The following is a 12,775-nucleotide window of genomic DNA, read 5'->3' on the forward strand; positions in this document are numbered from 1 at the left end:
CACATAGGCAGGGTCGATTATTAACCCAATCTCCAGCACCTCTTCTCTTCCCAAGGGAAGGATGGGGCTGGGGCTGAAAGTTCCGGGCTTCTGATCATGGCTTGGTCTTTCTGGTGACCAGCCATCACCCAGGAGCCCACCAAGAGTCACCTCATCAGGACAAAAGACACTCCTATCACTCAGAAACTCCAAGGGTTAGGAGTTCAGTGTCAGGAACTGGGGTCAAAGACCAAGTATCATAAGGGAAGGCGCACAAAGCACCGCTAGTGCTCAGGAATCACAAGGGCCTTAGGGGCTCCGTGCCAGGAACTGGGGGCTGAGACCAAATGCGTAATTCTTATTCTCTCACAGTAACACACTGGGTCATTGAGTTGAAAACAGATTTTATTCAAAAGAACTATCGCAAGTGCTCTTATTCACTCGTATCAAACCAGGATCTAAGTGTAAATAGTCATTCGTTATAATCTTCAGTTATCTGTCAAGGAGTCACAGATCCAAATGCTGGAAGGGGCTGTGTTGTGAGCGGAGGAGCAAAGCGGGCCCGTGGGGGCTGCGGAAGACTAGAAAGCGCCTTCTCTGAAGGGGCGGCCGTGCGCCCGCCCGCGGATGCTGCTTGTGCGGGGAAGCTGAGCTGGTGTTCTTGTCACCACACTTTCAGAGACGCAGGAAGTCTCTATGTCACCGTCTCGTTTAACACCTTAGCAACTAACACGTTTGTTTTAAAATCTTGTGTATATGGACGAAATGTGGCTCATCCTGCTGGGTGTGGCCTTTGCATGAGCTGTTTTATCTTTTCCATCACTACCTGTATGACTTCCCGGCTAATAGAAATACTAAGGCAGAAGAAAATGCATAGAATGGGAAGTGGATCAGGAATTAAGAAAGGCTATTTAGGTCTGTTCTAAAATTAAACAAAAGATAGGAATCTGCCTGTTATTTTTTAATGATCACTGGATCCTGTCTCCTCTGTGAGCACATTGGGCCAAGAAGTGACTGTCTGTTCCAGATGGCAGAGACCTTGCCCTCAGCACCAGAAAAGGGCACAGGTGCTGACTCAAAACCAGCGGTCATAGACGGGAGCCGGCGGTCAGCAGGACCAGGAGTTGTGAGGGTGGAAACGCGAGGCGAGGCAGCAGACATCTGCTTCTCCAGCCACTTGGCCCAGATCCTTCTAATAGTTCAGTTCTTTTCTCCTTCCTTTTTTCTCCCACACCCCAGCCCATTCTTTCCTGTATTCCCCTCATTGCCCTTCTCTCACCTTTGTTATTAGTGTTGAACAATTGCTTTTCAAATATCTGTCATCCCTTTTGTTCTCCCAAGCTTCTTGATTTAAAGGGGGTTTTGTTCTACTTACTTATAAGACTAGATTTATCAGGGTAAAGGCCTCTAGAAGGTCTTTTCTTACGTACCACTTAATGTTTTTATTGTCTGCATTTATCTGAAGTTATTTGGACTGGCAGCCCTTTTAAAAAAAATTGTATTTAAGGTACACAATATGATGTTGTGATGTGCATATACATAGTGAAATGATTACTGCTGTCAACCAAGTAACACGTGTCACCTTGCATAGTTACCTTCGTGTGTGTTTGTGGTGAGAACACCTAAAATCTGTTCTCTTAGCAAGTTTCCAGTATGTGCTACAACATTACAACATTGTTAACTGTAGTCCTCACGCTGTGCATTAGATCTCTAGACTTGTTCATCCTACGTAACTGCAGCTCTGTGCCCTCTGACCTACATCTCTCCACTTTCCCCTCTCCCTGCCCTTGGTAACCACCTTTCTACTCTTTGCTTCTTTAAGTTTGACTTCTTAAAGATTCCTCATCTAAGTGAGAAATGCAGTATTTTTCTTTCTGCGTCTGGTTTATTTTTACTTAGCATAGTGTTCTCCAGGTTCATCGTGTTGTCGCAAATGGCAGGATCTCCTTTTTAAGGGCTGAATAATATTCCGTTGTACTTGTATACCACAATTTCTCTATTCATCCATCCATCCACAGACACTTAGGTCGATTCCATATCTTGGCTGTTACAGATAATGCTGCATTGAACACAGGAGCACAGATACCTTACTGCTTTCATTTCTTTTGGGTATAAACCCAGAAGAGGGGTTGCTGGGTCATATAGTAGTGCTGGTTTTTTTATTTTTTGAGGAACCTCCATACTGTTTTCCATAATGGCTGTACCAATTTACATTCCCATCAAAAGCGCACAAAGGTTCCCTTCTCTCTACGTCTTTGCTAACACATGTTATATCTTGACTTTTTGCTAATAGCTATCCTAACGGGCATGAGGTGATATTTCATTGTGGTTTTGATTTGCATTTCCCTAATGATTAGTGATGTTAAGTACCTTGTCATATACCTGTTGGCCATTTTCTAACTGGGTTATTTGACTTTTCTGCTATTGAGTTGTATGATTTCCTTATATATTTTGGATATTAACACCTTGTCAGACAGATGGTTCACAAATATTTTCTCCCAGTCCATGGGCTGCCTTTTCATTTTGTTCATTGTTTCCATTGTTATAAGGGAGCTTTTTAGTTTGATGTAGCCCCACTTGTTTTTGCTTTCGTTGCCTGAACTTTTAGTACCCAAAAAATCATTGCCATGGCCAGTGTAAAGGAGCTTTTCCCCAGTGGTTCCTTCTAGGGGTTTTATGGTTTCAGGTTTTACATTTAGATCTTTAATCTATTTTAAGTTATTTTTTTTGTATGTTGTAATATAAGGGTCTGGTTTTTTTCCTTTTCATGTGGGTGTCTGATTTTCCCAACAGCATTTATTAAACAGACTGTCCTTTCCCCATTGTGTCGTCTTGGTGCCCTTGACAAAAATCAGTTGATCCGACAGCCCTCTTTGAGTTGTTTCTAATGTGTCTTTTGTACTAAAAGATAGAATCCACAATTCAAGCCTTAAAATAGACTATGCTCTTAACATCTGCATTATACTCCTATACTATACCCTTTTCTCCCATCTTTTAAAAAAATGGATTAGCCCAGTAATGGTTATCAGAAGATTAATTAATTTCATTTTTTTTTTTTTAATTTTTTTACTGATGACATTCTTTTTCCACCCCTAGCAACTGGTGATGACGATGACTGGGATGAAGACTGGGATGACCCCAAGTCCTCCTCCCCTTACTTTAAGGATTCGGAGTCAGCCGAAGCAGGAGGCAGCCAGCGGGGGAACAGTCGCGCTGGTGCGTCCTCCATGAAGCTGCCGCTTAACAAGTAAGTTTACTGGGGAGGAGGGGAAGTCAGGACCTGTGTATAGAGAATATATAAAATACAAAAAGGCTGTTGGCTTTTTGTCTTTGTAGTGATCTCCTAAGACTTAGGTATAAGTTGGTCTTTTTTATTTAACCATTAACAGCCAAGTATAAGAATCATAGGCATCCCTGAGGGTCAAGAAGAAAATGCACAAGGGCTGGAAAACCTGTATGAAGGAATAATTGAGGAAGACTTCCTGGTCTTGCTAGAGATTTAGACATCCAGGTACAAGAAGTTCAACTAACACCTTGGAGATTCATTGCAAAGAGACAGTCACCAAGACACATACTCATCAGACTGACCAAAGTCAACACAAAGTAGGAACTCCTACGAGCCATAAGGCAAAAATGTCAAGTAACTTACAAAGGAAAACCCATCAAGCTAACTGTAGACTTCAGCTGTCAACTGAGACATTACGAACCAGAAGGGATTGGGGCTCCAGCTTCACTCTTCTTAGACAACTGCCAGCCTAGAATTTTGTATCCTGTAAAACTAAGTTTCTTAAAGGAGAAATAAAAACTTTTCCAGAGACACAAACACTGAGGAAATTTGTCAAGACCAAACCTGCCCTGCAGGAAATACTCAGAACTACATTATACATGGAGCAACACAGTGGTCACCCTCCAGTGTCAAACCACCCAAAAGCTAAAGCTCAGAGCTCAAATAAGCAATAGTACAAGAGATAAAACAAAGCAATAAGGTACTAACCAATAGGATGTACAAAACACCACCCCACATATTGATTGTCTCAATCAACATAAGTGGTTTGAATTCCCCACTCAAGAGACATAGGCTGGATGAATAGATTAAAAAAAAAATATGAGCCAAGTATCTGCAGTCTTTAGGAAACGCACCTAACCCACAAGGACTCTTACAGACTCAAGGTCAAGGGATGGAAAAAATATTCCATGGAAACAGAAACCAAAAGAAAACAGGTATAGCCATTCTTGTATCAGGTAAAATTGACTATAAATCAACAATAGTAAAGAAAGACATAGATGGTCATTATATAATAGTAAAGGAAACAATTCAATAAGAAAATATAACAATCCTAAATATTTATGCACCTAACACAAGAGCACCCAGATTCATAAACCAAACCCTACTAGATCTAAGTAGAGAGATAAACAGCAACATTGGAAGTGTTGGGGACTTCAACACCCCACTGACAGAACTAGACAGATCGTCCAAGTAGAAAATAAATAAACACTGGACTTAAATGGGGCTATAGAACAATTGGGCCTAACAGACATTTGTAGAACATTTTACCCAAAAACTACTGAATATACATTATACTCATCAGCATATGGAACATTCTCCAAGATGAATCATTTTAGGCCACAAAACTTGGCTTAACAAATTCAAAAAAATTGAAATCATACCATGTATCTTCTCAGACCATAGGGGAATAAAACTAGAAATCAACTCCAAGGGAAACACCCAATTCTACCCAAAGTCATGGAAGTTAAACAACCTGCTTCTGAATGATTATTGAATCAAAGATGAAATTAAGATGGAAATTAAAAGATTCCTCAAACTAAATGACCAAGAGGACACAAGCTATCAAAATCTATGGAATGCAGCAAAAGCAGTACTAAGGGGAAATTTCATAGCCTTAAAATACCTATTTTTTTTAAGCATATTTTAAAAAGACAGAATGTTTACAAATTAACAATCTAGTGCCACGTATCAAGGAACTAGACAAGGAAAAGCAAACCAAGCACAAAGCCAGCAGAAGAAAAGAAATAACTAAGGTCAGAGCAGAACGAAACAAAATTGAAAAGAAGAAAATTATACAGAAGATCAACGAAACAAAAAGTTGATTCTTTGAAAAGATAAACCAAATTGATAGACCTCTTGCTAGATTAACCAGGAATAGAAGAGAAAAGACTGAAATACGCCCAATTAGAAATGAAAAAGGAGATATTATAACTGAAACCACAGAAATACAAAATGTCATCTGTGAATACTATGAAAATCTCTATGCATATAAACTCAAGAACTTAAAGGAAATGGACAAATCTCTGGAAACACACAACCTCCCAAGACTTAGGAAGAAATAGAACTCCTGAACAGAACAATAACAAGCAATGAGATTGAAGCAGCTTGCTTCAATAAAAAACAATAAAAAAAACTTCCAACAACAACAACAAAAAGCCCCAAACCAGATGGATTCACAGCTAAATTTTACCAGACCTACAAAGAAGAGTTGGTATCCATTCGGCATAAATTATTCCATAACATAGAAAAGGAGAGACTCCTCCTCATCTCATTCTATGAAGCCAGTATCACCTTGATACCAAAGCCAGGAAAGGACACAACAAAAAAAGAAAACTACAGAACAGTATCCCTTATGAATATAGATTCAAAAATCCTCAATAAAATGCGATCAAACCAAAAAGTTATTTTTTATTAAAAAAAAGAATTTTTATTTTACAAGGTTAATAAGTGAAATATTTATTTAATGATTTGCTAAATAGTTTTTATTACTTTTATCAACTCTATGACATATTAAGGTTTTATCGCTAATATCACAGAAAGCTAAAAATAATAATAAAATTCCCTTTTAAATGTTTTACTGTTTTATCAGTCACTCATCATGTGCCAGGCATCGTGCAGAGTGGTTTGTGTGCATTCTTATGCCACCCTCATAGAATCCTTGTTTTACTGTGAGAAAAACTGACACCCAGAGAGGTTAATGACACTCAAGTTCACACCAGTGTAAGTTTTCTAGTCCATATCCCAGTCTGTCAGTCTCCAAAGCACATGTTATCAGCTATTGTGCCTAATATGTTTAAGATACTTGTTTTCACTTAGATTTCTCTTAGATTAAAACAAGTTTTAATAGTCTGTAACAGGAGAGCATGTGGGAAAGAGTAAATATGCACTTTGCACTGTAGGATTCTTTGGTAGCAAGTTCTAGATCAGTGTGTAGTTTACATCAGTGTAGCTTGAAGGAGATATAAATTATTAATATGACTTCCGTAAGAATCTTTAAGTACTCTTCTTTCAGCAGTTATGTTTAAAATAGTTTATTTTCTGAAATTACTAATACTTTTTCCTCAATATTCCAAGTTTGTGATTCAAAGCAGGTATCAAAGAATGTTAATCTATGTCTGGAAAAAATTGAAAACATTTGGCATATATTAATATTCAGACGTGAAGATCTAGGTCTAGATCTAGTTTAGTAAATCCCATAAGTTCTCCAAAGTATATTTAAATAGCTTCAGATGATGGAGTGATTTATCTTTTGACCGTACACTTTTTATAGCTCTTTTCCAGTTTCTTCCATTATGTATTATCCTGCTCAGTTGCATGCATAATAAAAGTGGTCAGTCTGTGTCTTGTTAGTCAACTGTGTCTAGTTTCACAGAGTCAAATTTGAAGTTTTCAGTGTGGTCAGTAGTGATGTATGTTACGGTCAGGTGTTCTTCAAACCTAAATTTAAAGCATATTTAAAGCCCATTTAAGTGTAATTTATCTCTTAGCCCTATTTTGAAGACAAGGAAGTAGAAACAAAAATGAGGAGCCACATCTTCACAGCTGATGAGTGAGGTTTCTGGCTGGCGCCTGGGTCTTTGACTCTGGTGTCCTGTGCTGTTCTCTCCTCTGCACTTGCTCTCTGATGTGCTGTATGATCTTAGGCATGTTTGGTGACCTGTTTGAACCTCAGTTTCCTCATTTATCTAGAGCAAGAGGTTGGCTTTAAGGATTCTTTCTGCTCTTAAATGTCACTGCAGGTTGAAACCAAATTAGAGCAGTCCTAATTGGAACCGGTAACTCTGAGGTTTTTCTGTCTCTCTGTAGTGCTGGGAACAATTTAAGACCCTATGTATTTTTATTTAACTATATTAATGTATAAATGAGTCAATTATAACAGTTGTAAACATTTTTTTTAAAAGTAATTTTTTAAATTACTTTTTCAGTAATTAATCCATTTTTTATGGCACTTGTATTCCATGGAACATAAACCTTATACTAGAAAAGGAGATCAGAAATTTAAATATGCTTGAGCATTATAAGAATCCATCTTGATAATACTCAAATAATTAATAAATTACATTGCTGTTCAGTGAGTTTTAACTGGATGTGTATGTGGCCCATAAGAATATCCAAAAAGTGTGAAATGTGATCTCTGCACTCAGAAGCTTACAGTCTGGTCAAGGAGTTCTCACAGTATGTAATCCCCACAGAAGTGTGAGTTCTTTAATAAAAGTGTTCCAGGTTAGCCCATTAATTCATTAAGCATTTAGTGTGCTCCCAGAACTCCTCTAGGTCCTGAAAATACAAATGTTTTCTGTAAAGTGCTTCTAGTGTGCTAAAATGTGTAAATAAATGTGATAAACTATATAGCAAAAATATGCTCAAGAATGCTGAGAAAGCACAGAGAAAGCTCGACCTGAGGCTGCAGGAATGCTTTCAAAGAGATGATGACATAATTACCAATAATTTAAATGTATTGAATGCATGTTAGGCTCTTCTCATAAATCTTTTCATTTAATTCCCTTATCCCCTTCAGAGGTAGGTCATCTGGTCCCGTTCTTCCCACAAGGAGATTGAGGCTCCTAAGGCCACCTGAGTGTTGGGGTTGGAGTTCAAACCCCAGGCCATCCTGCTCCAGGACTCCTCCTTGCTCTGTGTATGAGCTGCGCTTGAAGGACCGTCTGGGGAAAGGGGACTGGTGGGGAAGTCAGTCGAGAATGAAGGAAAAGAAGATACAGCCCCTGCCTGGGAGCATCACAGTGGCCTTTGGCTTGGTGTGTGAATGAAATTAGAAGTGATGCAGCTGGAACTTTGGACAAATAAGATTCCTTTTCCCAGTTTAGATATTTTGCTGTCTCTTGTGTTTTCCTGTTTATTTTTTTTTAAGTATTCTAAAACCCAAATTAATCTTGTCTTTTTCAGAAGTAGCACTTTGGAGGGCTATGCATTTGTTCCAGCTATCCTCTAGTTGTAGACATGTCCTTTGGATGTAGATTTGATTTCTGGAAGTGGTCAAGTTTAGTTATGATTTCAGTTCTTAAATGACCCCCAACCAGTAGCCAAATTTCTTATGCTTTGGGTTGCTTTACTAAGGAGAGTTGTTTTCTTGGTGTCAAACTATTTCTGAAGGCGGTTTCTGAGAAAAATGGCACAGATGCTTATGAATAGGAGCAGCTTCTTTGGGGTAATTGTGACCTTCAGGGTGAGAATGTTGAAAGGAAACTTCAATCTGGGTGTAGAAATGCCAGCATGTAGCTGCTGCCCCCAGTGGCCAGTTCATACCGGTGCGCTTGCTACTCACTGGCCCCGGGAACTGGGGGCCGTTGCAGGTCTGCCCTTCACACCGCGTTGGGTGATGGAATGTTTCAGACTCAGTTAAGCAAAAGGAGTACCCATAAATATCACACCTGCGGAGTCAAACTGTTCTCTTCACCAGATCAAGCTTAATTAAATGCCCAATTGGCCATTGAACAATCTGATAATGTTAGGTTTCATTTACCACAGTTTCCTAGTCTAAAAGACAGAACAAGGTTAAAACTGCTGTATTAAGTAAATGTGGGTGAGAGTCGTAGAATTCCTATAAGGAAAGATACAAGACTTACGAACATTTATCTTCATGATTAGATTTCCTGGATTTGCAAAACCTGGAACGGAACAGTATTTGTTGGCCAAGCAACTAGCAAAACCCAAAGAGAAAATTCCCATCATTGTAAGTTTGTTCAATTTTGTTTGTTTGCTTCGTTTCTAATTAAGCTCTTTTATAATGCTGTACCTTGAAGCCAAGAGAGTTATTAGTCTTTTGGAAAGTATTTTTAAACACATTTAATGCCCCAAATGACTGATAGGATATGTTAGTATTGTAGGAGTACTAAAGATAATTAACATAGATTAATGCCTGTCATTATATTGTTTAGATAGTCTTTATCTTTCAGACCCTTAGTACTGAACAAACAATATACATAATATTATGTTAAATTTTTTCTTTTATATAGTGTTTTAAAGTATACCTTGCATATTGTTCTACCAGCCTTATATGTTTAGCTAATAAACTCACTGCACATATTTATGTTTCTTCCCTAGCAGAGTACATGCATGTTACCAGAATAGGTACCTTTTCCAATATGTTGACAATAATTAGTGTTTTTTTCCAGTAAATCAGCTGCCAGGCCAAGATTAGGAGCTACCAAATAAAAGCGGGGAGTTAATGACATCATTAAGAATATCTGTCTTAGAGTAACTTGATTATATAACGCAACACAGGCCCTTTGGTTTCAGCCTATATTTTGGTTGCTGATTTTCTGTCTAGGCAATATCTAGCTTTGTATTTTCAAATGAAATTCTGGAAAAGAGAACTGTGGCTGTCTTCTGATCCTATTGACTTAACCCTGTAACTATAAGATTGGGGAAGTGGGAAGCCCTGAGTGTAATCACCGTGGACTTAAACAAGGATGAGGAAATGTCTGGTCTTACTCTATAATCTTTGGGTCCCCTGGAAGGCTTGGCAAAATTGTAGGAATGATATTAAATTCTTTAATTGCTTGTCCCCATATCTTTGAAAAGCTTGAAATCCTGGAAACCTTCAGACTGAAGGGCTGTAACCCAAGAGCCCCTGTTATCCTTTTTCCCCTCAAAGTAAATTTGAAGTAATTATCTTCCGAATAGTTAAAGTTTATTTTAATTTTTTTCTGTTTTCTCCAGATCTTTTTAATACAGAGCAGGTATTATTATTCTTTTCATTAAACTTAAAACTCTGCAGAATTAAGACCCCATGGCCCTACCCCTCAGTCTGCAAGGGGACATTGTCATGAGCATGACAGTGGTGGCACAGAGCCAAAGGTCCCAGCCTCTTCGCTGTCCCTCAAGTTTAGGTAGAACTGGACCCAGGTACCCAGCAGACAGGTCTGTCTGCGCGGGCTTCTTGCGTGGAAAACCGAGCTGAGGAAAGCCACCAAGTCTCCTGGAGGCCAGGAGAAAGCAGAGCCCTGGTTCTTAGCTTTACAGGCACAGTAACCCACCAATAAAACACGGCCTGTGGGTATTGGCCCTCGGCAGTCAGAGTTGCCCCCTTGTCCCAGTCACTGAGGTTGTCTTGCGAAGTCCTGCTCTGCGGCTTTAAGATAGTTTCCTGGATCCGGGCTCTCTCTGGGGTGTCATGGGAGTTTGTCCTCAGGGATCTCTCTAGTCTCTTTTTAAACTTGGTCACCTTCCTGGTCTAATTACCTCTGGACTGTCATGCCCCAACCCACTTTTGCCCTCTTCCACCGTTAAAAAGAATAAGGACCAGGCATATCTCTTTTTTCCTTTTTATATCTGTCTGGCCTTGCCTTTGAGATCTCGGCCTAAACACATCTTTCTTCCTTCAGCCCAGTCTGCACAGTTTTTTCTCATTTTCTTCTTTCTCATGTACTTCTTCTAACTGCAAGAATAAAACCTATTTTATAAATGAATCTCTTTCCTAGAAATAGTGTTCCATTTATCGAACACGTTTTTTCTCCTTAATCCTGAATTGTATTATAATTACTTTTCCATTTCAATCCAAGAAGATAACATATTCTGGATATAATAAGGTCTCCTATTGCTCTTAAGTGTTCTTCTTCAATAATATCTCCTGTCCTGCAATCTGGATTTCTGAAATGTATAACCGTGGTCAGAGTTTATGAAATGAATGATGATCCAGAACCAACTTGAGACTAGTGATGCGGGAGGCGATTCCCAGAGCTTGTGCGTGAGCGTCCCAGTCCCTCTGCAGCTGCCTCCGTGGCCTTGCGTGCAGTTTTAAACAAGAGGAAAACAACCAGGTTTGGGACAGCAGACCTGTCGTTACTTAGCAGTGTCTAGCAGAAATGATCCATAGGCTAAAAACTCGTAAGTTCTCTGTACCCCACATAGAACTTAGCTGTTTCCTTTCCTCACCCCCCGCCACTAGTTAAAACCCCAGTGATCCTAGTATAAGCCTAATAGGCCTCACCAGAATTTTTAAACTTTTGCCCCCTAGTCACAGAAAAGAAGGCCAGTGGGAAAAGAATGGAGGCCTACCCTCTTTGGCCAAGCCTTGCCCAGGTGGGGTGAATACCTGGGGACAGGAAGTGTGCCAGCCCAGTGTGCTTACACACAAGCAGTCCCAAGAGAAAATGGCTAGCCTGGCTCTTGCTTTTGAGACACAGTATCCTCTACTAGTAGTAAAACAACGGTTATCAGACTCTGACCAGATTAGTCATTTCTCTGAGCTAGAATGATGCTACTCAAAGTATGATCCATGGACCAGCAGCCCATCTGAAAACTGCTTGTTACTAATCAGCTAGAAGTACAGAAAATGAGAGTGTTTAGAGAACTTGATGGCATTTTGAGATTGTTGAAAAATCAATGTATAATTTTATATTTCACAAAACTACCAGTCCATGGTAGAGTGGGAAAAAAATGAGCCCTTCCCATATAGCCTGGGACAGCTGGATGTGAGAGAGACGCCGTGTCCCACCAGCACTCCCCTGGAGGGGAGGGAAGCTGGTGTCCCCTCTCCGTGGGCTGAGCTGCCATGTGGGGAGCAGAAAGGTTTGTCCTACAAATGTGTTCTTTAAATATAATATCCAACAGGACTAGAGACCATGAAGTAACTTCTCAAAGAAGAACAAGAATGTCCCTCCAAAGGACTTTTAGTTCTAAAAAGAATTATTTGCTGATTTACACCAATTGTATTTACTATTTTTCCGTGTAACAAAATTACTCTTCATGGAATGTCATGTAGGTTGGAGATTATGGCCCAATGTGGGTTTATCCTACCTCTACGTTTGACTGTGTGGTAGCAGATCCCAGGAAAGGCTCCAAAATGTATGGTCTGAAGAGCTACATTGAGTATCAGCTAACGCCTACTGTAAGTATCCAAGCTACCGAAACCAGAATCATGCTTGCATCACTGGGTGCGACTTGCTTTTTTACTTTGTTTTCTATAGTTGCCTCTGGTAACTTTTTCTTCTCTTTCCCTTATTTTGTAGAACACTAACCGATCTGTAAACCACAGGTATAAGCACTTTGACTGGTTATATGAGCGGCTCCTGGTTAAGTTTGGATCAGCCATTCCAATCCCTTCTCTTCCAGACAAACAAGTCACAGGTGAGTGTGTGTAAGCGTAAACTCAGGACGACAGTGTAAAGACTCCAGTCAGGTTACCCTCCTGTAAGTGAATGTTTAATAACATCTGCTATCATATCTCTTGTATATGTATCTTGAATTCAAGCAGACTTATTGTCTTTATTGCTATATCCTTCCCTACAAAAGAAACATGTGCATTTAAAAAATGTGAAAAATGACACCTGAGAAAATAGAAATGATCCAAACAGGCTAAAATGAAAATAAAAATATATGACCCAAATGGTATAAACAGGTTATACAGACCAGCTGTGTCATTGTCATTAGAAGTATGTAAACATTGGATGGAGAAGCCACAGAGCTTCTAAGTATTGACGAAGGAGGGTGTCCAATTTTCTACTTAATTATTTATCATTTATTATTACCTTCTCCCTTTTCTTTCTT

The 12,775-nt window shown here is 39.4% G+C and overlaps 1 protein-coding gene across 1 annotated transcript in view; it reads left to right on the plus strand.

The window, feature by feature from the left end:
- Positions 1-12,775, plus strand: part of SNX9 (sorting nexin 9) — a 114,253-nt gene that overhangs the window by 72,289 nt on the left and 29,189 nt on the right. Inside the window, exons 6-9 of the mRNA XM_069487502.1 lie at positions 3,076-3,226; positions 8,873-8,957; positions 11,991-12,116; positions 12,238-12,355. Of these exons, the coding sequence (XP_069343603.1) occupies positions 3,076-3,226; positions 8,873-8,957; positions 11,991-12,116; positions 12,238-12,355 (480 nt within the window). The remainder of the gene's footprint in view (positions 1-3,075; positions 3,227-8,872; positions 8,958-11,990; positions 12,117-12,237; positions 12,356-12,775) is intronic.

This window comes from Eulemur rufifrons, chromosome 15 (genome assembly GCF_041146395.1).
Source record: "Eulemur rufifrons isolate Redbay chromosome 15, OSU_ERuf_1, whole genome shotgun sequence".
Classification (NCBI taxonomy): Eukaryota; Metazoa; Chordata; class Mammalia; order Primates; family Lemuridae; genus Eulemur; species Eulemur rufifrons.